This window comes from Aptenodytes forsteri, unplaced genomic scaffold (assembly GCF_000699145.1).
Source record: "Aptenodytes forsteri isolate BGI_AS27 unplaced genomic scaffold, ASM69914v1 Scaffold1, whole genome shotgun sequence".
NCBI lineage: Eukaryota > Metazoa > Chordata > Aves > Sphenisciformes > Spheniscidae > Aptenodytes > Aptenodytes forsteri.
This window is the reverse complement of record NW_008795035.1, coordinates 7064082-7091265: the sequence shown is the minus strand read 5'-3', so window position 1 is coordinate 7091265 and position 27184 is coordinate 7064082. Positions and strand designations below refer to the sequence as shown.

At 41.1% G+C, this 27184-nt stretch overlaps 1 protein-coding gene across 1 annotated transcript in view; it reads left to right on the top strand.

The window, feature by feature from the left end:
• AGBL1 (ATP/GTP binding protein like 1) overlaps positions 1–27184 on the top strand; it is a 279246-nt gene that overhangs the window by 98530 nt on the left and 153532 nt on the right. The window contains exon 18 of the mRNA XM_009276632.1: positions 95–275. Coding sequence (XP_009274907.1) covers positions 95–275 — 181 coding nt within the window. The remainder of the gene's footprint in view (positions 1–94; positions 276–27184) is intronic.

Sequence of the window (27184 nt, the reverse complement as noted above, 5' to 3'; positions counted from 1 at the left end):
GGGTTGTTATCTCAGTTATAAAGGCATAAAACCCACTTGCAAAGATATTATTCAAAGAGAAGTCCTGTCTAGGTTTTTTTGCTTTATTTTACAGACAATCGTCCTTATGTGTTTCTAATGGCCCGTGTTCACCCTGGTGAAAGCAATGCCAGCTGGGTAATGAAGGGGACCCTGGAGTTCCTTGTGAGCAGTGATCCCATTGCTGATCTCCTGCGGAATTGTTTCATTTTCAAGATTGTCCCCATGCTTAATCCTGATGGAGTCATCAATGGCAAGTGAGTTGTGACATGTACTTATTCTGGGGTTTTGCTGTGTTTGCCTGCAGGCTCTACTCCTGTGCACCTAGCAGGTCTTGTCTTCAATGTTTTGGCTCAGGAGAATTCCCTTTGCATTGTGTTTCATTCATCCTGTTATCAATTCTACGTAGAAAATATGAATCTGAGATACAGCCCAGTGTGCTGTCTTGCATTTGTTAGATGCACGTGATTCTGTACGGTGTGTGGCCATAAGATTTCTGAGCTGCCTAGATGGAGTATTAGTGGTGCCAGAGAAACTGGATCTTTCTTGCTAAATGGAGATCGATCTAGTCTGCTAAATCAGCAGGGCAGACTTCACCTGCAAGACAGATATGCTTGGGAATAACTGGCTTTAATTAATGCTTTGTATAGCCTGGTGGGGGGGAAGATGAGTAAGGATCTATTAAATTTTCACATTTTCATGGAAATATTTCCATATAGTGAAGCTCTCTCCTTCTCCCACCTCCTTTTCAATCTTCCCTCCCACATTTCATAAGAGATACTGAATCTGAGCTTGGAAAATACTGATTCCTTTTTGCGTTATATGCCTTTACGCCATCCCTGCCCACCCACACTAACTTGTCTTCCCTCTCCCTGTTCACGATTGGAAAAAGTACAACTCTGCTTCTAATATGTTAACACGAAGTAAATATTGCTATGCAGCCAGTGAAAGAGGAATTCCCTTTGAAGGCTTGAAGAGTCCACTAAGATAAGGTAGGCTTGCACTTTGCTGGAAAAAATCTTCAGTGTCTCTGCAGACAGTGGAGTTTGTTCACTTCATTGGGTGTTTGTGGAGCGGCTGGAAGTTAGTAACGGTCAGTCCTGTCTCTGATGCAGGCGCAGGACATTATGATCATATCCCACCAGTAGCTGGCGAGTTGTGCGTTTTGACCTGGCGATAAGGGCTTGCAGGTTTTGGTAACAACTGTGTCCCCTGGCTTGTTGCAGCGGAACACGTGACAAATCTCGAAGCTGAAAGATGGGCTTAGGCAAGTGCTGAAACACATAGCAAAGTGTAGAGGAACAGCTTTTTTTAAGCTACGTTCTCCTGTCTGCTTTTGCGTCAGGCTGTGCGGATAGAGTGCTGCAGAAACAGAAGAACGATCCTAGGCGACAACTGAGTTGAGTTTGTTTGGTTCTAAAGGAATTCATTTCATTTTGGGGCGAGGGGTTCAGCAGAGAGCAGCTTGGGCTTTTCTGACAGTCTCTATCTCCTGTCTGCTTTTGCGTCAGGCTGTGCGGATCGAGTGCTGCAGAAACAGAAGAACGATCCTAGGCGACAACTGAGTTGAGTTTGTTTGGTTCTAAAGGAATTCATTTCATTTTGGGGCGAGGGGTTCAGCAGAGAGCAGCTTGGGCTTTTCTCACAGTCTCTAGTCTGTGGCTATGAACAGTCATAGCTTTTTGTGCTGCTACAGTCCCCAGGACTTGAGCGTATCAGTAGTCTGGGAGGACTGTTCAGAGTAGCTGGATACTGCCCCAGAGTATTCGAAGCCTCTGCTGGCACCAAATGCTTCCTTGATCCTTCCAGACAGCAGAAGCAAAAAAAGAAAGGTTGTGGCTTTTTTCCCCCCTTTCTTTTTTTCCTTTCACTGCACTTAATTAAAGTTTCCAGCAGATGGAGGACTGGAGGGGATGTCTGACCTTTTTTCTCCAGCTGTCAGGAGTGAGTGTAGCAGAGAAGGGGCCCTCAGGAGGGAGGACGTGGCTCTCGGTGACACCTGCATGAAGTGTACTGCCTGAACTCGTGTGACACGGGAAGGTGTTTTGCCTTCCCCGGTGCACATGAGCTTAAACTGTAGTTAAATCTGGTGATGAGTGAAAAAGTTTGGTAAGCCTTGCATGTGGGGTAGGAGCAGGGGAACAGGGACTTGGCCGTGGCTCTGTTACTGATCATGAGGCCTGGGAAAGGGAGAGAACCATTCCTTTATGCTTTAATTTAAATACTTTTATCCTGTGAAGCCTCCTGTGGCCCAGATATTCTTCTTGTTTCTTCCCATGTGCTTTTTTAGTAGACTTGGGTCCTCCTACACTGAAAGAAATGCTTCTGTTCTGGGCCTCGGGTTTACTGGTGGTCTGCTGGAGATAACCATGCACGTCGGAGAAGGCAAATATCTTTCAGGCCCTTAATGTCTACATGTGCACATGCAGATTTATTTGGCTACTTAATGTTCCACCTTGTCCGGGTTTAAATGCTCTAGTAAACTCTTACCTTTCAAGTCAGTGTTACGAGGGAAACTTTTCTGAGGAAGCTGGTCTATAGCCCATCATCGACCGTAGTATTTGTAAGAAGATACTTGCTAAATATTTTTTACTTCTCTAAAACCCATTTCACAACCCATTTCATGAAGCGACTTATTTGCCCTGGGATTCACAATCCCTTTTGTGGAAGTCCCACCAGGTATCCCCAAACAGACTGCTAGAGTGCCTGGTGTTCCCTCTGCCAACATCCCAACCTGCTGTTCTTTTCTAGTTTTATACAAGTTGTTGTGCTCTCGCACCTTCCCCCTGTGAGGACTGCACATACTGAATGCATCAAATCTACTATCCAGGCCAACAAGAGTATCTTGGCTCTGTGCTGGACGCTGGGAATACCTACATGTGGTAACCGGCGATCTTATCTCTTACTGTGAAACAAGGATTTCTTCTGTTTCAGTGCCTCTGTTGCTTTCGTCTTGGTATCTCAATATCTTTCTTTAAGAACGAGTCGGATTCTTTTTTGTTGACGGTTCTTTGAATCTCCTTACTCTCCCTCCTCCCCAGCCCTGTGTGCTGGGGTGTGCATAACGCTTCCCTGTCCGTCGCAGAGGCGAATGCCAACGCGTGGTTACAAAGGATTTCTTCCAGCAGCCCAGCTGTGCCCCTTCCCCAGCTGGCTCCCTGCCGCAGGCACAGCTCAGCGGAAGAGCACTCATCCCAGCAGGGTACCACACGATCATGCTTTGGGAGCCTTGTGCAACAACAAGACGATCAGGGCCTTGGTATTTGCTTTGGTTAATGTGATCTGAAAGTTACATGCGGAGAACGTTCCTCTAACACAGATAGGACTGCAGTAATGCGATTATGCTCCGGCTGTGTGTGGCTGAGCTGGGAAGCAGCTATCCACCCTCCCTTTCACTTCAGTCAGTGCTCTGAGAATCCGTTCCTGTCTGTCAGCGATGGAGAGACTTGCAGCCCTGTCACTGATGCTAAATGAAGGTAGTGGTGATGCAAGCGTGCATGTACGAGTGGGGTTGTCATCACATAAAAATATAGATCACTACCGAATATTGCAGCTAATTTGACTTTGTTCAATCCAGAGAGAATTGGTGAGCCATTGTGTTGCTGTGTGTGGCTGAGTGTTTTGTTCCACCCTGAACAGCAGTCAGGTGTAGGGTTTGTCAAATAATATTCAGCTGATCTGATAATGGCTATATATTTTAAATTAAATAATAGATACTGCTCTTCATAAAGTTCATCTTACGCTTTCTGTCAGACACTGGCTTTTGACCGCTGCTGGTGATGGGATGCTGCCTCATATAGACCTGTGGTCTGACCTGATATGGTTATTTGTATGTTTTAATTTTGTTTCTTTCGATATAAATTGCAAGGAAAAAATAGTCCTAATCTCCAAGAGCAGTAGTGTAAGTCAGTCTGAAGTGACAGCCATATTAAACTACTTAACAGAAAGCGTCCTTGCAGGCTGACTTCATTTTGCACGAGTTGTGCTGTGAGAATCCAAAGTAGTAAGTGTTGTTTGGTCTTACGGCTCGCTACCTTCACTTGTACCTCTATCCCCTTTTTAAACTAAATCATAGTAAAACAGGAAAGCTTTACAAGGAATTAATCTCTATTAAGTGTTGGGGAATCCATGAAGAAGAATACCACTTTCATCAGGAAAGTGATATAAAATGCAGTGGGTGAGTGAGAGACCTGTGCTTTATTCCTGGCTCTGCTACCGACGGGCTATGTGACTTTAGTTATTGCCCCCTCCTTTTTGCTGAGTTTGCTTCCTTGGAGAATGAGATAATGACATAATGACATACCATAACCTTTGAGCAGTTTGAAATGAAGACTGAACTATGCATATTAGGAGCGTTTTCTCTTCAATCTAGATCTGTTACTATTTTAACTATTAAGCTTGTTTTTAGCTTGTAGAAAGTGGAAAATATTGTTCTCGGAAAACTCTAGATTTACCTAGGAATGGTGTTGAGTAGCCTTTGGTGAAACTTTTTGAATTGCTTTAAAAAAATGTTCATCTGTTCAAGTGAAATCTTTGTACCCTGAAACTAGATCTATTATAGGCACAGTTGTGTAAAATCCTGACAAGAGGGTTCAGTAAAGGAATTTGTATAAAGCTTAATTATGGCGGCACAAAAAGAGGGGTTTATAAAGAAACAGAATGCTGTTTGCTGTCCACGCTGTTCCACATAAGCTTGTTATCACACATTTGAGCATCGAGTTGCGTGTGTGCTCACACACGCCTGTGCACAGTTGCATGCTAACTTGTGATGTGCTCTTACGCTGTCTTTTGTGTACACCGGCTGTGCATCCTCCTGTCAGCAGCCTGCTCATGCAGGTGTTCCCCAGCATCTGCTCAGACCTGCACACCATCGACACACACGCCTGGCGCTCCCACGTGTGTGCTCCCAGGCACAAAATGGTAGTCAACGTTTTGTGGTTTTGGCTGGACTTCTCCAGACGCTGCAGTTCTAGATAAATACTGCTATTTATTACACCTAAATTTAGGGTCATTAATTTATATCAGTATAACCTAATTTATATCACCATAAACAGCAGTAACAAATGATGCCAAACACTCAATGCTTGCCAACTGTGCCTGTTTGAGGTTTTTTTCCTCCCAGTTACCAGAAGTATTAAATCAAAAATGATCGGCCTTGCCAGACCATTGATCAAGCAAGAAGTGGAAGCTCCTGGGGAAGTAATTTTGTTTTAAAAATTACTTCACGTGCAGACTGCTCATGGAGTGTCTGTGTATTTTTGCATGTTCAGAAATTCTCTTCCCACTCACAAATCCCTAACTGGCCAGTATCACAGTTCTCTGTTGAGTTCGTGTCTCACTTCTACGTTGCCACCTTCTTCCTCTTCCTTTACTCCTTTTAACTCTTTCTCCTTTACTCCTTTCACTCTTTCTTCTCTTCCGTCTGCCCTTTTGTCACTCTCCCCTCCCTCCTACTGAATCAAAGAAGCTTTTCAATGAAAAGAACTTGATGCATTTTATAAATGAATTGAACCAATCAGTGGAGATGGGAGCTGGTGAGTCTTTTTTTGCTAAGGGAAGATGAATTTTTGGAAGCGGCATGATTTCTTCAAAGCCATGGGGTAACCATAGTAGCCGTTAGGAAGAGGAAATCCTGATTTGCATTTTGGATTATAGCCATGGACTATTCTTTATCTGGTTTTAAAACACCCTGTTCCCTCCTGCACCTGCCCTCCCACAACACAGGCTGAGTAAGCTTTTCTGCTGTTCAAAGGTAAGGCAGGTGACGTGCTGGGTTTCTTGTCTCTCGATTGACGTTTGCTACCACTTTAGTTAGGCTGTCTATTCTATCTGTTTTACCTACAGGGCTTTGTTCATTACCTCCTCAAATCCACCAAAGAAAAGCTTTACCTCTTGACAATTACTGAAATGGAGAGATAGAAACATTCACTAAAATCCCTTCTAGAACAGGTTTCCTCTGCACACTCTCAAAAGTTACAAAGGGAAAAATGAGTGTGCTCCCACATGTTCTTTGGAGCCTGATCCTTTGTTTTTTGAAGGACTCCCTTAGGAGGAGTAGAAGCACATTTCTCTCTGCCCAAAATACACTATTTGTATATATGTTTTTTTTCTCTCCTATATTAATGCTTACTCTCCTGCATTGAGACATTGTGTTCTCCAGACAATAAGAGACAGAACTGATCAAGAACAGGAAAAAAGCTAATGGCCAGTCTAAGGAGTCAGTTTATGATCCAGAACTGCATCCTTAAGGATTAAATCTTGAGGTGATGTCACACAAAGCTGTACGACTGCAGACATCCCTCCTTTCCTCCCACTCCTCTTCATTGCTTCGCTCTGGTCAGAGGATTGAAGAGGAGTTTAATTCTCAGACTCTAGCCTTGCATAACTAAATTGGTGCCATGCACTCTGCAAACACGCTCCAAAGGCTCTCTCCAGACTACCTAATCTATGATGTGTGTGTTTCTCTAAGGACAGTGCAGAGATGTGAGAAGGCTGGGAAAGGAGTGTTTTCGAACTCTGTCATTAATTAATGCAGTGGGAGAGTGTGTCTATAGGAGAGAGAGAGGTACTAAAGGATTAGCATGCTGCTGTTCTTTGGCAGACACCGTATGAATCTGTCCCCCGTGTTGTCTTCAGAAGCCCTGCATCTACATTGGCACCACCATGTCAAAAGTAGTTGGGTAGATGAATGTGGAAGCCAAGGTATGCTTGGATAAAAGGGCATTTGGTAAAAGATTCAACCCTTACAATGGCTGTGCTCTGAGTTGCACATTGTAAGGGGGCATATTTGCGTGCACTAATGCTTTCCTCAATACCTCAGAGGGGATGAAAATGCTAGTTCTGGGAGCACCTGTACTGGCTTGGTATGTGGCTCTGGGAAGCGCACATGAAATGTGGGCTAACTTCCCCCAAGAGGAGTAGAAGTTTTCTCAGCTATTTGCTGCTTTGGTGCCTCAGGTGTTGCTTCTGTTGCGCTCCTGTAAGAGGGCAGTGATGGATTTGGGAGCTTAGGGTGGCAAATGTGGCTTGTGTGTGTGCAGCCTGAGGTAAAATATTAGCTGCAGCATTCCTCACCTCTCCTCTCTGCAAGCTGTTCCTTGGTGGAGCCAGAAGTGGGGTCTGGCCCTCCACCATGCACTTCTCCGAGTACCTCTCTGTGCTGTGCGAGGCCCCAATTCCAACCAAAGCCCTTTGTGCTGTGCTGATGTGATAGCCCATCCTTGGCTCTCCTTCTGTGATAAACATCCGTCTGCAGTCAGCTGCACCCCAGGACTCTCCCTTCTGACAGTGCTTCCAATGCAGTATTGTTTATTCCTTCCTTTATCAGCCGGAGCTGCCGGGCCCCCTGAGTTATTAGCTCTATTCATTCATTGTCAGTGTTTCCTCCTTCGTAAATATGCCCCCATACGTCTCTGCTCCTGAGGAATATGCTTTCTCTTCTATTTACTGCTTTTCCCAGGCCCCCATCTCCTCATTGCCACCCTGTGGCCCAATAACAGCCAAGGAGATAAATAAGCTGCATAACTCTTCCCAGCTATTATTTTTGCTGCTGTTGTTGTTGCCCTGCATGGTAATATATATAATAACAAGGAAACAAATCTTATTACTAAAGTAATTACAATAAATAAAAAGCCGAGGGGGGAGATGAAGGAAGGGTCTGTCGGGGGAGTGATTGCAGTAGGATTTTTTAAAATTTAATTTACTCGAGATGTTCTCTGCCACTTTGTTGATACCCTGCTGAGGGGGGCTGTGACTAATTAGCAGCAAGCTGTTGTTCTAACACCCTCACCTAATTTATTGTGTGGCTGAGTCTCTAAAACAGGAGCCTGTGTGATATCATTGTCTATGGGACTTGGCACCAGCCTCGTGTCAGTGGTTGGCTTTATTGCTTGGTGCTTTTGTTTCCCAGAAGCTGAATAGCTCAAATTTTGGGTGCTTTGCTGTCGTTCCTTTTATCTTCCAGCATATTCCATGGGCTTCCAGGAGTTTGGGCCGGAGAGTACACTTAATCTATTGCATTAGAACTGCTTGTCCCAGTGTTCAGCCGAATAACGGACCAACGCAACTGCTAGTTTTTGACAAATTGCCCAGAGAGCTGCATCACCCTCTGTGTGCCTTGGTAGAGAACAAAAAAGACCCAGCACTAGAAAGTCTGGTATGGACAGGGTCTAGGGTTCTGCTTGCAGGTTTCTTATGAAAGTACCACATTGTTGCTTACCAGTAGAATGGAGATTACAGTACCGTCTGTCTGCTAAATGGTCATGAAAACTAACTAGTTAATGGCGATATTAAGAACTGGAAGGATTTAATGCATCGTCCCTTGTTTCATTAGTCTTCCAGTTGCCAATTGCAAAAGCACGCGCAGTCTTTGTAAAGCTCTGAAACAGTAAAGGTACCCCATGAGTTGAGTGCGTCTCCCTTGGCTCTTTCATACCAAATTTATGCTGGTGATGCAAGGTCACCTGGGAATTTCACTACAAAAATCACTTGATGTGGGCTCATTGATATTACTGTCTTGGACTACTAAACTCTTAAGCTTTTAGCTTTCGAAATTATTTCATTTTAGATAGGTACTAACTTGTATTTTCAAGTTAGCGTGAATATTAGATATGAATCTGATGTTCCACAGGCTCAGAAAGGAATCATTTTGTTCTGCATTTGTGTCTATTTTCCTGACTGACGATGGGCGTTCATAATCAGATGTGTGCACTCCTTTGAAGACATTTCCAGGAGCCAGGAGACTGGTGTACAAAGCTTAGCTTTTAGTAAAGTTAATGAGATGATTGAATTATATTATTACTCTTGTTAGCTTGGTTGTGTATCATTATCCCTTTTGTTTGTTGTTATGCTTATTTGAGTCCCCTCTGTGGTATATTATTCCCATAACAATTGTGCCTGTGCTAGGCTCTGTGTAGTGACAGGCAAGGAGCAGCTGGTCCCTTGTTAAGAGCTGATGCGTTAGTGGCACAGCCCATGCATTAGGATTGGTGAGAATGAGAAGGACGCTGGGCTGTTGGCTCTCATGCAGCCTGATCCATCTTCTCAGCCCTGGCCACATGATGCACTTCATGGAGGTGTGAGCTTTGTAGTTACAGCTCTCTTTCAGTATTACATCCTGGGATAGGGAAAGCATCCTGCTGCAATGACTTCTACAACCACCCGATGAAGCTTTGTGAAGGATATTTCAGTATCATCAATGCAGCAATTGGAGAATTGTGTTAAAAATCAGGAATCTCTTTATACCTTCTTGGAATTTGCAGGAGGTATGTGCAAACCTTGACCCAGCTTGCCGCATAGGTAAACCTACACTGAGAAATATTATAATTACTGCTGAACTTGGATTTTGCTTCTTACCTGATTGTGGTAGGCATCAATTACTGATATCAAAGTTGAATATTTTGGAGATGAGCTAATGTCATGAGTAAAGGGGCTGTTTTGGTCACTTATCTCAAGATCAAGTCTGCTTATTCAAGTTAATGCTTATTGGAAGCTACAGATTCAGAGCTGGAGTTGTTATTCATAGGATGGGAAAAGAGAAGTCCACAAAATGAAATTGTTAAAACTTCACTTTTATAGATGCAGTGAAGAATGTCCAATACTTTACTGCAATATCCACACTACCTGGAAAGCTGAAATTGCCTGGAAAAGAAGGTTATTGTCTCTTGTAATATACCTTCGTATATTACGCTGTGTAATAAATCAGGCAGTATTTCTTTTGCCCTGAAAACTGGACATCCCTGGAGTTCCAAGTGACATTTCACATTTTATATGACCATTCAGTCCATTTTAAGTATTAAAACACATCATTTTTTGTGAAATATGCACAGAAATACGTCTTTTTTAAAGCCTATGAATAAAAAAATCTGAAGCTTAGTTACGCAAGTATAAAGCTGCTTTTCCATGATTTTGCTTTAAAAAATCCTGTGTTGGATTAGCTCTGTGTTTTGTCTAGTGTTGTTCTTTAACATTTTTATTTATTTCTGTATTTCTCTCTCACTTTTCCCTCCTCTCTCTTTGGAATCTGTTATTCAAATGTAACAATAAAAGCTGGCTAAGTACTGTGATAGGAGAGGAGATATATAATGGCCTTGGGTTGGAGAAATGGACTGGCAATTGAAAATGGTGTTTGTAGAAATGGGACGAAGAGGCTTATCCACAAAAATAAGCTTCATTTGAAAGCTTACATTTTCAAAATTGCTTGTGCAAAAATGCACCAACAGAGGACCAGCTGAAGTTGAATTGTTTACCTGTGCACATCGTTCATATGATTGCACATGTAATTGGGGTAATTACGTGGGCAAATTTTGCTCCAGTGACTTCAACAAATTGCCACCCTAATTTATAAATCCAGCTGAATGTCCCACAGAAGCATCAAGAAAATGAAAACCAGAAAATTGAGTCAATGTTGGAATGACAAAGAGTGAGAAATCAAAAACCTCTTCTGCAACCTAACAGGCAGCACTGCTGGGAGTCAGGAAAAAAAAAAAGTGCAGCACAGTTTTAATGCTGCAAAGCAGCTCTGAGTCTTGAAGGGGTAGAGAAACTGAAGAGCTTTTGAAGTCATGTAGCCCAGGTTTGAGCTGAGGGAAAAAAAAAGGAAAAGGCAGAGGGTGAGTTTGGCAGTGAAAAGAGCTCCAGTAATGGTGCACCTTGGGTCTGTGCTTACTGCAAAACTCTGAAGTTAGTATTTGAACACACCCTAACTCAATGATACCGTAACCCTGATAGGGACTCTCGGGTAACTGCGATGATATTTTACTGCATGGGAATAGTGATGATTTATGCTGTAAAATTCTACAGAAATTATGTTATGTTCAGAACTGTGTAGAGCGGAGCAGTTTTTCCATGGCCTTTTAGAGTTGGCTTGTTGAATTTCACAAGTGGATGTGTCCTTATATAAAATGGTTATATGTTCCATTATATCCCATAGGACTCTTTCATGTCTGGGGAAGCAGAACACAAAGAAGTGGTAGTGAACAACATAGTCTAGATCCTAATTCACCTTTTGGATTGCTTTCATTTGTCTGCCACAAATGACAAGGACTTAAGGCAGAATTATTATAATAGTTGGAGAAGAGCTGCTATATTCTACTGTATATATATTACAGAATGCAAAGAGGAAAAAGGGTTTATTTCTAAATATGTACACATAACAATCCATAATCAGGTCAGTATCTTCATGTGATGCTGGTTTTAGTTGGTTTTGGGTTTTTCTGCCTCTGACCCTTAAAGCTCTCTTCCTCCTCCTGTAAAGTTACCAGGCAATAACAAGGTGTGAGTGCAAGGTTTCTTTCTATGTACATCCAATGACAGCATCTCTAGTAGTAGAGTTTCTGTCTCCGTCCCCCATGTTCCCCCATTTTTCTCCCAAAAATGTTCATCAGCTCAGCTTTTGAAGGAGAAGGAAGTACCAGTTGTCCCAGGGGACACTTGCTCCCACTGAGCACTGCCGAAAGCAGAAATCTGGTTCCCAGTTCTAGCTCTGGTCCATGGTGTCTTCTACCAGCAGTAACAGCAATAACACTAATGAAAACTTACTTTTTGAGGAACGTTTCCTGTATTCATTGTCTGTTAGCTAACAAAAGGTCATTAACATAAAAACAAAAGGCAAAGATTAAAAAAGTGATGATTTTTCTGTCTTCCCCGTAATGGTTATGGCACATAAGAGGATGTAAAGTGCAGAGCAGCTGAACACTCATAAACTATTTTAATACCATTTAGAAATGAGAAGAAGCAGGGGAAGAGGCTTATGTAGCAATGTAGTTTATTGCACTAATCAGTCACTTCTACAGAGCACTACCATGGTTTTAAATCCTTGCTCCAGTGACATGAAAAAAATTAGTGGTCTCTCATCCAAGTCTTTAATAGATTTTGGTCGATATCATAGAAATCTCTAGTACCTCATTTAAGCTATCAGTGAATTCTATGCTTAGGTGGATATAATGTTAGGCAAAGCAGGTCTGGATTATATCTGTGATAGCAAGGCAGTAATGCAAGGTCTGAAAGTGAAGTAGAAGGAACTATGGGAGATTAAGACTAAGCTACGTTTTACTTAGATATTTCTTTGGGGTTAGGCTGAAATCTCTGGAAAGGCAGCTGACACTTTGTTGGTTGAACCATCTGCATGGAATAGCCAAACCTACTGCTGGTTTACCTGCCTAGTGTCTCGCTATAAACACGCATAAAGGTTGAACGTGGAAATCCAAAGATTGAAGGCAGTGGGAGAATAGTTGGTTTTCCCCCTCCAGAACATGCATGTTACACGAAGAGAGTTTGCTTTGGAATAACTTCATGTTTGGAGAATACGTTGTCTGGTCTTGTGCACATGCTAGTTTTCAAGTGAGGAAGAACGAAGGGGTTTAAGTCACAGTAATTTCTGTCTCTTTCACTGACATGCAGGTGAGGGCACCCTTGAACTGTGCAACTTCTCTATCTACCCTTAGACAGATTTGAACAGTATGTAATCCCATCCGGCACGCAGTCTGTTCAAAATCAAATAGTGTCCATATCAATGGCTTTGAGCTTTCAGACTCATAACACTAATACAGCTGGGATTGTAAATAAAAAGGAGAATATTAAGAAAAAGCCTCTGTTGCTGCAAGCAGCAGAAATAATCCAAATCAAGTATATCTTTCCATTACACAGTTTCTTACCAAAACAAAACCTCAGCTCAGGGCTGTTATTTATAATGAACTGGCTTTGCCAGTGTTCATATCTCTCCCTTTTTTACCTGGTATGTGTCAGTTCTGATTGTGTGTACTGATGATAGCAATTTATTTGTTATCTTTTGTCCCAAAGGGTCTTGAAGTGCCATAACAAACTACCTACTTTACTTTCAGGCGTTGCTTACTGTACCACCTTTGAACTGGTGCGAAGAAGTCGCTCTTTTGTAACCTCTGAACCCATTGCCTCTGAATGCTGGGAGTTGCTGGTTTTAAGCCATCAGGCAGAAGTTGTGGCAACTAGGTCTGCAGCAGATGTTACAAACTACAGAGTGACTTGAAAAGAAATCACTTAGGTGCAATCAAACCCCCTGCTGTTTTGTGTTTTTTTTTTTTTCCCCTAAGCATTTTATTAATCTTTGAGAAACACATGTGGCAGCTCTGAAACCATAATTTCACTTGCACATTCTCAGATGGGATGATTGGTCCCTAAAGAGCATATATCTAGCAAGCACTAATTCTCCACAAACTAGCTGTGGTGCATGTATGATTCTGTCATTGCTAATTCTTGCTTAAACCTGATGTGAGCCTAAATAAGGAGTTTGCTTTGAGGCTTTGCCAAAACCTCTGTGGTCCAAATGATACAGTATTCTGTATGTGTAAATGCATATACAACCATGGTAATAGAAGCCATTTTGATCCAGATTGTCAGGATTGAAAGGATGCAGTTGTGGCTGAAAAATACATACGCATTTGCATGCACAATTACTCAAGTTGGGGTTTAGGCATTTAAGTGGCCATTTGTGCTCTCATTTTCGATTATTATGTTCATCCTGTGGGAATGGATTTGTGCAAATCAGGCACACAAATATGCATATGTTTTGTTGTGTGCTATCCTGAAAACATGTTGCCTTATTTGGACATAAACTTGGATTGATTTATTTTTTTTTCACCTTGAAATTTCTATTACAATCTGAAGAATGTGAACTGTGGTGGCTGAACGGCAGTTCTTCAGCAGCACGTTTCCCTTTTCCAAATGGATAACTCTCGTAATTGTTTCTGTAATGTAAGCTAATATTTCCAGCTAACAGTTATTTAGGGTACTGTCATGGCAGGCTGTAATTCAACCCTGTTGCCTAGTGGTCCAAATAATGACCAAGGCTTGCCCCTAGCTGAATCATCATTCTTTTGCTTCTTACTTTCCCTTCATACACATAAACAAGTCTGTCTTTATGCCAAACTCTGAAATACAAAGGAAAGCAGAAGTGATATTGTTGATTCAGAGCTCCATCTTGGCAGCTTCAGGGAGAGAACTGCTTATAGGGGCATGAAGGCTTTTGAAGGGCTTCTTAGTGACTTGGCCCATAGGCTTCCTGGAGGCTCACCCGGCTCTTACTCTGTCGCAGTGTTAATATATCTATATAGAGCATCTACTGCAAATACTTAACAGAGAGGATGAAGAGGTCCAATCTGACTTGGGACAGGAAGACTATCTGGGCTGACGCTAAGCTGCGGCTCAAAGACATTGAGTACACTGAAATTTGCACCAAAATTAGGAACCTTTGAGTCAGCTGACTTATGACTCAGCTTATGGAAATAACGCTTGTAAAGAAAATTACGTTTAATATACCTTCTATGATTATCCTTTAAGAAAGAGTAGACATCAGGAAAGGATAGTAGCAATGTGAATGCCACAGAAGTATGCAGTTTTGTCAGTAAACCTTTGCTGAGGAAGAAATTAACTGTTAAGTTCCTTCATGTTAATAATCCTATTAAGGGTTAGCTTAATAAAGTTTTATTAATTTTCAAGGTGTAATTTGCCCGTGATCCTTTTGAAAGAAAATTATATTTCTATGAAATGGAAATATACAAAGACTGCATGACAATGACCTAATGAAGTGGCAAACCATGTTTTTTAAATCACTCATTGTGATCAAAATGGCATCTTAATTCTTGGAATTCTCCCACCATTCACGCTGGGGGAGTCTGCGAATCATTCAAAGTAATGTGGAAGTTTGTCTAACCTGGGAAATGCTAACAAGTACAAAATGTGTCTATGAAATGGTTCCTATAAGTTTGGGCCAGGAATGATGGTGGGAAGCTTTGTAAATTGCTAAAAGAACGTGGAAAGGAAGGCTAAACTTCGACTTTCTAAATGGTGATTCATAGACACGCAGGGTGGATGGCATGACAATTTGCCTGGTTAGATATGGGAGCTATGCTCAATCATGCGTGCTTCAAGGACACTTGGACTAAAAAGAGCGTGTTCTGGGCTCATCTGGAGAGTCATGGATGCTCAGGTGGTGCTGGGGCTGCTCTGCAGAGATTGGGCTCTGAGCGGGGCAGGATGAGGTTTGTTAAGAGCGAGCTGAGAAAGGGAGTCTGCATGAATGTTTTGGAGACTAGAAGTGTGGGTGGAGAGTCATGGCCTTGGGTGTTTCACACTGGAGGGCGGGAGGTAATTCAGGATGTAGTAAGCAAAGAAAGAAGTGTGAGTGCTACAGGCTGCTTCTGTCTGTGCTCAAGCAGCCCAAACGTGATATTATAATCAATTAATCTGAGCCAGTACCGTGGTCAGGCTACGTTCCTGCAGGCTAATGGCAAAAGAGCCTGGATGGATCATGGTTTGATTGCCATCTGTGCTAACACTTGGGAGACAGCACAGAGACTCATGGATTTGTGTTAGTGTATCAGAGCAGAGCTGAGGCCCAAGCAGTGGCTCCAGTCTCCTCCTGTTTGTGTTTTCAGGCATCACCTGGGAACTGGTTTGCTGAAATTCTGCATTAGGGATTGATTTCTGATTACTTTAGGTAGCCCAAAGCAGCACCTGCTGGATAATCTCAACAGGCTTTCCTGGAAGCCTTAGCTCCGTTTTGTACCCTTGAAGGGGCTGAAGAGATGAGATATGTCTCCATTAGGCAGCTGAGTTCAGGAGCTTATCTGCATTGCTTTAAGCTTGCTAGTTTTACATCAGCCCATTAGAGAACCTCTTTCCCAGGCTGGGAAGGAGATGGGACTCTTAGTAATTCTCTGATACCTAGTGCTCATAGGCTGCCTTTTCTTTTTCCACTTCAAAATGTCATATTGGATTCCTGATGGAATTAGAGATTTTTATCTTCCTTCTCTCTACTAGACCTCTGATTTTTTTTCTGGTTTTCTTCTACACTGAAGACTTAATTTCTCACATATGTGAGACGGTGAAAATTAAACAAACAAGCTGGCAGATAGACAGAATGGTTCTTCATGTCTGGAAAGCCGCAATGAGCTGCGACTCAGGAATTACAGTGCTTCATATTCAAACTTTTCATTTTGATGCATCGGGGTGGCACAGGAGCTGACGGTGACATATGGAGAAGGCCCTCTTAGCAGGATTGAGGCTGTTATGTGATAAATGACACGGTATGTCAAAGGACTTCTGTTATCCATCATGCTGGCTTCCTCTGAACACACTCTCACTAAAAAGAGTAGCTACACAAACAGCTGGGGGATGCTGTAGGTAAGGTCAATGGTGTGTTCAAAAGAGAAGATAAGAAAGCTGGAAAGTGCATGTTTGCATGGGAATTAATAACCCCTGAGTTTTGAGTTCAGAATATTAAAGCCAATTTTTGTTTAAACATCTGAAGTATCCCAGTTTTATGTCTTTGTCAAGAATGAACCTTAGCTTCCAACAGCTGTTTCAAAAGTCATTCAATCAACAGGTTTCAAAAACCCACCAAGTTCTCAGTGCTGAACAGCTAAGCTTTCTCTAAAGAAAGGCTGTTTAGCATCAAGTTTTGGATTGAAAGCGTGGTTCTGTCCCCTGATACGTCCCCAGACTTTCCTTCTTCCTTCCTTTCACCTCTGTTTGGAAGTTTGAGTCTGAAATGCAGTGGAGTGAAAGTCATATGGTCTATACTTTCCTATATACATGAGAGGCATGGGAAAGGCAAACATAGTAGCAGGGTGGTACAGTTGCTATTATAAACATAAGGGATAGAAAATACTTTTGAGGGAAGGAGCAGGGCTTTGACTTTCAACACACCTGATACAGGAATATTCTCTGTAGGACACTTTCTACTATTGTTGACCATTCAAGCGAATAAGTAATGGGGCAGGCTTTCACAGTTCTGTGCCCTCCACTCTTGGGAAGTTGGTTGGCTTTTCATCTCAGATTTCTTCTCCCTCTGTCACCTTTACCTCAATAGTACCTCGTTATTTTTTTTTTATTCACTTCAGATTGACACATGCACCAGTGGCTGTCCAAGAGGAGCAAGGGATGTGTGGCATAACATAGGCACCTGTCCATTTCAACCTCCTTCAGTCCCTCTCTCTTTTTTTCATCAGCTGTAATGGCTGGTTTTTTCCCTGTTTGATTAATGGACCCTCAATAGCTATGTAGTCTACAAACCTAGACAAGACAAGTAGTCTGTCTCTTTTGATCCCTGAACTCCTAAAAGCCTGATTCTGGCTCTGCTTAAGTGGTGTTTATGTGCCCACATGCACAGTAGCAATTGGTGCAGAATATCAAATGTCACTACTTGACATTTCATTCATAACAGTAGCATTTAAAGTAAAGGCTTTAACTTGATGATTCACCGGTGGCCAGTGTCAAATGATCTGCGATGGTCTTCATGTTACAAGTGTCAATCAACAAATGGATTTCTCTGGAGATAATTTAATCAGAGCCCATCAGTGAACTGGCTTAAGAAAAAAAACTTGCTTCCAGATTATTACCGCAGCCTTATTGCATATGAAACGAGACGAGCATAGTCTTGGTAGAAGAGTGGCTACAACTTCTGTAGCCCCTCTAACAAACCCATTTCTGGGATGGTGGAGTTGCAAGGCCCTCAGGTGCATCTGTTCTGTAAGTCAATACAGGGCTTCAGGTTCCATGGCTGTTGAGCTGGAAGCTCCTGCCCAGAACAAAATTTGCTAAACACAAACCAACCTAAATATATAGATAACTCAGCTCTCTCCAACTCCCAGCGCTGCTGTGCTCCACTTTGACAGTACAGCTTTTCCTTCACAAACTCTTCATGTGATGAGACACTTATTTCAGCTGTTGACCCCTATCAATGACCCCTCACTGGGAGATCAGGTGTAGAGAACCAGGCTATTATCTGCCTTCCACTCACACATTTCTAATCAAAGCAGCCAATTTTGCTAACGCCTACAGCTGAAGTCACAGTGAGGGAGACCCGGCTGAGTACATAGAAAAGAAGTGCTTGGAATGGCAGAGCCAGGGGTAAGAAATCCTAAGGGTAAGGCTAAAAAAGAAAAGTCAAGCTGGGAGAAAAGATGAATGAGCAAAGCAGGGAGAAATTCTAAATTCTGGTTTCATATTTGATATAAGAAGTCATGAGGATCAGTCAGCGGAGTGAAGAAAAGCATCTCTACACCCTCCATGCATCTCTCCATGCTCCCTTAGCTTTCTTACTCCAGTGAACATTGGTAGCATGCTAGCATTGTATTCTATTTTCAGTGTGTACGCTTAAGACAAAATAGGTTTTAAAAAAAAAAAAAATTAAATAAAATCCAAAGCAGCTCTGACAGGAAGATATCTCTTCAGATGTTGTAAAGGTTAATGTTTACTCCAGTTATGGCATCTGTTGAGTCTTTCTTTTCTGGCTGTTGAATTCTCTCTAGACTCAGAGAACACTCAAAAATTTGAGCCCCCGTGCACTGGGTTCAGAAGATGAGCAGGACTGCCACGTGGCATCTTCTGCTTTGGTCTTCAAAAGCCGTAGTCTAGGCTACTAGCTATAACTGTTGTCATTACCTATAACCAGAGAAATCTTGTTAAATAGGGCAGTAATCCTTGATGATGTGTTAAACACTTGTGCTGCTCCCTCCCTTGGAGCACTAGTTTCAGTTGATAACCATGCTGCTTGCTTACTTTCCGACATGATGTAGAGGTGTCACTTTATTGTATTTGAATGTTTTAACTGCACTTCAGTAACAGGTAAATGATACCAGTGTCTTATAACCTGGTAGAACAGGTTGTCAACAGTCACAAATGATGGGCTGGCATCTCAGGCTGGATACCGAGGCGCTGCCTTTATCTGCTTTTGTCTTTGGTTTTCATTTTTTTCTGGTTTAAAGGTCCTCTCTGCTGTAATTGCTTTTGGGGACTGATAATGTTGTATTGTTAGCCCTGGATTTGAGAACAGCTGTTGTCTTCAGTTCCTGTATGTTTCAGTCTGGTTTATAATTATAGTCCATAAATTGTGTTAGGATTCTTGGTAACAAGGAGTGTACTGAAAATGAGATTATTTTCAGTATTTGTGTCACTTTGCAGAGGCAGGGAAGGAAAAGAAACGTTATTTTCAGTATTTGTGTCACTTTGCAGAAGGAAAAGAAACATTGTCAAATGATGAGAGTGTGCTGTTTTTCTCATCTTTCTGTGTTTTTGATGTGAGCAAGAGTTTGGCATTTTTTCCAGGATTGCAGTCAGATGTTCACTCAGTGCTACTTGGATTTGCAGTATGAACTTTCAACCAGAACCACCACACTGCAGAATCTTCTTAGCCATAGGAGACTGATATTAACATCTTTCCCAGCAAATTACCTGATTCCTCATTTGTAATTCTCTGCAGTAGAGCTAATGAAAGATGCTCTAAGCAAAGTCCTGTGTCTCTGTGTGTAAACAAAACAATGCTGAGAAACCCCCTGAGGACCAAGTAGTTTTTTTTTTCCTTATGCTTTATACCTTTTCAGTTATGTGAATAGAAGTGTGAATATTTTGGTTGTTTTTCCTTGTTATCCCAGCATACAGTGGGTTTTTTCCCCTGCTTTACCCCCATAGGGAGTTAGATCCTAATTTCTTTTCAGTTCAGAATCTTTGTCTTTCGCTTTTGCCCTTTCTCTGTAAATATCTTTCTCTCCCCATGCAATTCTGCTTCTGCCTTTTGTCTGCCACTCTCCCACTCTTGTTTTATTTTTGTTTTGGTAATCCACTGTGATTATATAAAGTTCCTGTTTAACATGTTGTGGACCAAGGACCATGGAAGCTCCAAAGCGCCCTGTGTCATTACTGGTGGGGACCGTTCAGAGAGCTCTGTTTACCGTTGTTTCCTGTTAGTAGAGAGACTGTTTGAAAATAGTTGATTTTTGTCAGATGGGTTCAAAGAAAGACATCACAAAATACTGTAATTTAGAGAGGTCAGTTTCCACACAGCATATAGAAAAGTTTATAAGTTTTTCTAGCTGTTCTCAGGTAGACAGATTATTATATATATTTGGTATCCAAGATCCTACGAGTTACTTAAGGTATTATGAGTTTTAGGTGACAATAAGAACACACCTTTTCAACCAGTACTGCATCTCCTATCTTCAGCATACCATAGTCTGATGTGCAGTATGTCTTGTTTCTCTTTCTGGCCCCCCCTCGTGTTGCTCTGCCAATATACCTCAACACCAACCTGTGAACACAGTTGTATCGCTGTGGAATCCATCCGTGCTGTCATCTGAGAAAACTCTGGCCTAGTCGTTCTCCTGCATTTGTAAAATAATTCTTCCTTTCCTATTCAACAAAATGGGCTATATCATATTCCTTAAGTAGCTTTGCTCCCTATTGGCCTGTGCTATTACAATTTTTTTCCCTCTTACTTATGTAGAACTGTTTTATATTAAATAATAGAGAGTGTTAAATTATTAGCATTCAGAAATCTTTAGTGTAGCTTAAACCCTCCTCAGATCTGGAGCAAGCTCAAACCCCGTTAAAAAGATTCCTGGGTTTATATCTTCTAAACCATAGCTTTCATTTCTATGGCAATTTCCCTTCATCACCAAGAACTAACAAGCAGTGCTTGTAAATTCTCGGGCTAATAATTCAGTGGGTATGATATTAATGACATTGTGCAAAGCAGGTGGTGGTGGTGGGGAAGAATTAGAAGAGAAGAGCAACTATCAATCTTGAAAATGGCAGCAGATTTCTCCATTTCTCCTCCTTGAAATTCATTTGGCTAAGTGAAGTGGGATTGGGTTTGATCACTTGTTTTAAAAATCTTGTTAGTAATAATCCATTTATCTGCGGGATACGTGGAAGGGCCCCTGGATTCCATGACTTACTGTAAACATCTCTGGGGTTTCACTCTCGGTATCTGCATTTGATGCCACTCATCCCAAATAGGTAAAATGTACCTCAGCAGGGTAGGAAAAGAACTTGAAATCATTTAAAAGCCACATTGTGTTTTTTATTTAGATAAAATTAACTAGTATGTGCTTTTTTTAGTTGTGTGATATGAATAAAACATTTGTCTGTGTGGAGCTGATTGTAACGTAATGTTCCTGTTGCTTCCAGTAGGGATTTGGGAAGGGAGTTGCTTTTATATACTGTCATACTTGGAGGTAAAAAAAGATAGATGTCCAGTAGGGAAGAGAAAAACAATGTTCATGCTATTTTACATCACTGACAGATAAATATACCTTTTAAAAGTCAAAAAAGAAACTTTGCACAATGCAACTCAGAAACAACTCAACATATATAGACAAGTTTATTTTCTTATTTCTAATTATTATTAACATTAAAGAATTTAATTAAGAAAATATTAAAAAAAGCACACTATGCACCAGAGATGATTTTTGGATTACTTACACTAATAATCATTGAACACTGTCAGGATATTTTATGAAACCAGAACAGCAGTTATCAAATGGGTTTATTTGCCTTGTAGTGCTTTATTGAATAACTATATTGATCTTTTCTAATGCTAATGCCTAATATCTGGTTGTTTTTTTTTTTTTTAAATATTTTGCCACAGGCTTGCTAGTGGGTACATTTGAGAGGAAGATCATCTTATTTACTTAGAATGATCTGTGACATATCTGTGGTGCATCCGGGTATATGAAGGTCATTGATGGACCAACCCACTAAAGATAAGGGTTCTCCTTTTTTCTTTTTTGAGCAATGTGTTTCACCATTTGAACCATTTCATCACTGCAACTTTGAAGTGTAACTAAGATGTTTATAGTCGATAGAAAGAAAACATCTTTTCTTTTATACCATACAATGTAATAGAAGTTAAAAGGAAGGTAGAAAAGCATAATAAAGAACTGACAGGTATCACATGGCAATCCTGGTCCAACAGGACAAAACCTGACATTTGTCATCATCATATTCAATAGGTGACACCAAGTGTCATTACTGAGTTCTGAGCGTGCCATTATAATGGTGATGGGTGGTAAGGAAAGACTTTTTTGGATCTGTTTCCTGAGGTAACCTTATGCCCAGGAACAGAAGGAATGAGAATCCTTATGACTTTGTTCTAAAGAGTTTATTTTGATGTGTTCCTGTTATTAATACAGATTGCTTTTTTTTTTTAATGGGTAGTATAACGGACTGAATGCTAACAGTGATATCTTTGGCATTAGAATCTGAGCCTATGAGTATCCTGAAAACGTGTATTCTGCCGGCTAGTCATACAAAATAGGAAAACAGTGACTTGATTAATTTTCTTGTTTCCTCTGTTTCAGGAAATGGTAAATAGATGTCTAGATGGCCTTCCGAGTAGCATTGTGTGAAGCATTTCTACAGCCTTTAGCTTGAAGGGCAAATTGGGCAAGATAGGTACCTTGGCTTATGGTTGGATTCTGTTTTCCTACACCCCACTGTGGATTCACAATTGCTCTGCTGGAGTAAGTGAAGTTACTTTCCAGTCTGACAGTGTAACTGGAAGCATAACCCAATAGTGATGTGTAAATTGCTTCTGTTTTCTTTTTTATCTCCCTGTCTTAAGAGCAAACTGTCAACTTTATCTGTCAACCAATCAGAGTCTGGCAGTGAAACATCTGGCTTAAACATCTGCTGGCAGAGGAAATGCCATTTGCATCTCTGCCAACAAGTAGCAAACACTGTATGTTAGGGTTGCGATGGCAAGGAAAGTCCATTTCCTTTGGGAACAGCAAAAGAAAGATATGTGCTGATGCTTCCTTGCCATTGCAACTCTTGCTAGGACCTGATGTGTATATGTACACACACACTCTCTTAGAGAATACATATTTACTGTGCAGGAAAGCTGGATAAGTATTCATTAAAAATGTAACCCATAATCTCAGCCATAAATGCAAGGCACAGCTTCTCCAAATGTTGCATAGATATTTCCTGTGTGGACATTCTGGGCTGAATTTGAAACATAGATAAGCGATCAGGTTAATGGAGCAGCGAAGGCATATTTGCAGTTGCAAGCAGGCAGCTAAATAATAATAATAAATCAGTAAGTAAATAAATAAATAAAATTCAAGCAGCTCTCTTCTCTGAATACGATTAAGGGGCTGTGTCCATTCCATCAGCATAGTCACTTTGCATTTGATGAAATCCTGAAAAGTGGATGTGGATAATAATTTGAGAATATAGTTGACTCAAATGTCCCTTTGCAATGATGGGAAACATGTTTTGGAATGAACTTCAACTCAGCTTACTGAATCAGGGTACCCAGGGAAGTGGTTCTTTCCTTTAAGGCTCTGGAGTTACTTTACGCATATGGAAATAAAAAATATGTCCATCCATTTGTCCTAAGCTTTATTCTTGACAATTTCTCTGCTTCAGGAGGATTTACTAACCTGTAAGAAGTAGGATTTGACTGAATTATTCCTATTGTTACTTTGTTCAAGTGACATCTCCCAAACTGCTGCTGCAGCAAGATTCCTTTTGCTTCTTAAGGGAGAGCTCATGTCAATAATAAACACCGGGATCTTTGTTGAGCCTCCACAGTCTTTAATTTTTTTTTCTAGCCTGGAGATTTTTTGTGAGATGCAAGTACAATTTATAGCAGAATTTGTGATGGATGCAAACTAATTTACCTTGGAACCTGTTCCAAAGCATTGTCATTGCTTCAAATAACATCCCTGCTGAGACGGTAGATGTGAGTGGAAGTTGGCAAAGCAAAGAGCAAGAAAGAGGAGACCCCCTGAGGCACTCCAGTTGAAACAATGATGTAACCTGTCACTGAATTATGCGAGAAACTGTTAGGCAACTTGCTATGGACCATGACAAATCATCCCTGGAGGACCCCATAGGATGAACAGAAGTAGCTGTGAAGGAATACCATGAAAGCCCAAAGCTGTCGCTGTCTGTGAGGCTGAGTGGTTTTGTGCATGTATCTTACTGACCCTGTTAGATGAGTAAGACCTGGTGATCATTTGTCCTCTGGAGTAAGGCGATAGCATGAGGATTTATTAGAGTAAGCAGGGAACTTGGAATAAACGGTGACAGCAAATCAGTCACTGACTACTGACTCATCCTGTTCCGTTTGTAGGCCAACAGCAGAGATCTTTAAATTAGGTTAATTCCTGCTTGTACTCTTTCTCTTGCAAAGGGAAAATTCAAACTGCGTGTCGGAGGATCACTCCAGCATGGAAGAAAATCACCTATTTCCTTTCAGTATCCATGTTGGTTGTTCTTTGTGATAGACTGAAAGGCCATCTGGGGAGAGCGGGGCTGAACTCTGATGTCTTTCTGCCAATTCAAGATAGTGAGCTCTACCCAAAGGGTAGTGCCAGTAACATAAGTTAGGACAGCCCTATGGCATCCTATTATCTTCTCATTGCCAGGCCAAACATCCGCTTTTGGCAGTTCTGCGACCAAGTCCTCCCATTCCAGCAGCTCTTTGGTGTCAATGATAAACAGTCTGCTCATAATGACGGGGCTTGGCATTCTTTTTCCAACTGTTGCAGCAGTAGGCAATACATCTTGTATCTTGTGTGCCAACAGTGTGTGATAACATTAAAACTCTTTCCAAGTGGAACTCTTCCTCAGCGCTTTACTGATAGACAGGTAAAGCGACAGACCTGTAAGAGGCAGGAAAGGAACCTGCAGCTCCTCACGTGCTCTCATCTTTATCCACAAAAGGCCTCTTGGCCTAGTTAAGGTCTTTAAGTTACTTGGGCAAGTGCTTATAGCAGAGCAGACTATTCTTTTAATGGAGCTTTACACTTGGAACAAACTGAAAGAAAGGAGGCATATTTGCAAAGGATGGTTGGTAGACTTTTTTTGTCTTGTCTTTGATGTTGTGACAGCTGCTTTCAATGTTTTTTGTCTTTTTTTTTTTTTTTTTTTTTTTTTTTTTTGAAGGCTTGCTTAATTCTTGGGGTGGTGGAGAGATGGTCTTCTCTACATAAGAATGAAATGTGAAATTCCTGAGCAGCACTGGAAGTTCAAAAGGAAACACTGCAGTGGGGATATATGCTGTGTTGGTTTGCTGTTGCCCATGAGATCCATTTCAAGTCTCAATACATTGTTCTTCTCTACAGTAGATTATTTCCATGCTATTTAAAATTTTGTTTGCTTTTCTGTACAACTCCTGACCTTGTTGGTCAAGAGAGACTTTGCAGCTGATGGGAGTTAGCGTGAGAGATAAGTAATTGGAGGTTAAATGATATTCATTGTGAGTCCATGGAAAAGATCTATTACTGGTATGAATGTGTCTAAAAATCAAATGAACTTGACTGGGGGATCAAAGAAGGGAAAGATGGGATAGCCAGATGCCACAGGTGAAGCAAAACTTTCAAATATACGATGGTTTGAATGTATGTTAAGCACTAAGTAAGTCCTTTTAACTTTGTCACTGTCTTCTGATAGAATTATCCTAGATTCATACCAGCTGAACGAGAGCTGTGCTTGTACCCTCCAGAGAGTGTATTCAGAAGTATTCACCAACATGGAGCATCTAGGGTGTAACTTTAATATTGAGGAAGACATGAGTTTGTGGTTTTGGATGTAATGCTGTTAATTCATCCTTAGCATCTGTGAACCATTCAATGCGGTATTTCTTTTGGATAGCAACCAGTACTGTATGTTACAGAAGACATGAGAATCCTCCTCACAGACAAATGTGAGAAAAAGGCACCATCTTAATCTTTAATCGTTGGAGAATGGCTCACAACTGGAATCATGAGGGTTTTGTATTTCCTTTAAAATGCTTCTACTTTGAAATTCAGCAATTCTTTGGCTGTTTGAAGACTTAACGCTTAGGAGGTCACCTCTCCCTGTCTGATGGTTTAAAGACGTGTTCTGTGATTTCTTCCAAGTGAGTCATATTCACCTGACTAAGCTGGGAAGCGCTAGACTGAAACCACGCTAAGCAATTTCAAACCATTTCAACACCCGCAAAATTTGTGTTTTACTAACGTTTACACACAATTGCAGTTACTACCTTGCTGCTAGACAGCAGCTGGGAGCTGATGGCAGACCAGCTGCAGCCTGCCACAGCCACCGCTGGAGTGCCCGCATGTATAAAAATGATAAAGCATCCAGCCCTACAGTTACCTAATTGCAGCTGGGATTTTGCAGCTGTGGAGTCACACCATGAGAAATACATTCAGTGCTGCAATTCAGTGAGTGTGCTTTTCAGGCCAGCAAATTTGCCTGTGAGCTGAAGAGAAATGAGCTCTATAGAGCTAATTCTTCCTTTTTTTCTTTTCCTGGTTGCAATCCCTTTTTGCTTTCTGTCGCTGGTAATTTTCAGTGCTCAGGAATAGAGATAAGCATCCTTCATGGGATCAACCTTTGAGGACCACTAAGTAATTGCTTTCCTGGCTGTGAACAGCTTGGGAAAAAAAAAAAGATTATGAATGTTTTGCTCTCTTTGAATCATCATTTTTCCACTTTTATCAAATGTTTACTGTACGGTCTCAGACAAGTCATTAAACTGTTTTGTAGTTACTTTACCCATCTATACAGTCATGGCAGTAATACCTTAAAGAAACACTTTGGGCTTAATTTAATGATAATATAATTGTTTGAAATGTCTGAATGTTTGTTTGAAAAAAAATTTGGTCCTATTGAAATGGAGATTTCACATTAAAAGTACATTTGCCATACTCTGAGGGAGGGTGGGGATGACTAATTTAAAAAAAAAAAAGTAGAATTTTATTTTGGACATCCAAAAATGGCAACAAGTATGATTGATTTGGTATACTCTTTTTTTGCCTAACTCACTTGAAAGTTTTGGTGAGCAAACTTGCCAGCTGGCCAGAAAATCAGAATAAAAACTTTATCAGCTTTGGAAAATACTCTTGAAAGTTTTGGTGAGCAAACTTGCCAGCTGGCCAGAAAATCAGAATAAAAACTTTATCAGCTTTCTGGAAAATACTGTATAACACTTCTCTCTGTTAACTTTTTTTCGGAAGATGGTTGTAAACATTGTTATATCTTAACAAAAATGACAGCTATGAAGCATTTTATAGCACTATATAGCAATATTAATTACATAATGTTATTGGAATGAAGCTGGTCAAGAAGGGTAGAAGATGGGTTGAAGTTTTAGCTAGGTCCTGTCCTGTAGGCACCACGCGACTTCACTTGCTTACAAATACTCCAAAAAGATAAAAGAAACTATAAAACTGAGACAGCACTAATTTACCTAAATACAACCCATGGCAACTGAAATATGTTGCCTATCCTTAGGAGGAAGACAACTTAGATCTTAAGGTCTTTCCTATACCATTCTTTATTCCTCAGTGTTTTCACAGTCTTGGTCAAAATAATTGGCAACCTTGTGCAACCTTTATTCCCATTGATCAGAATG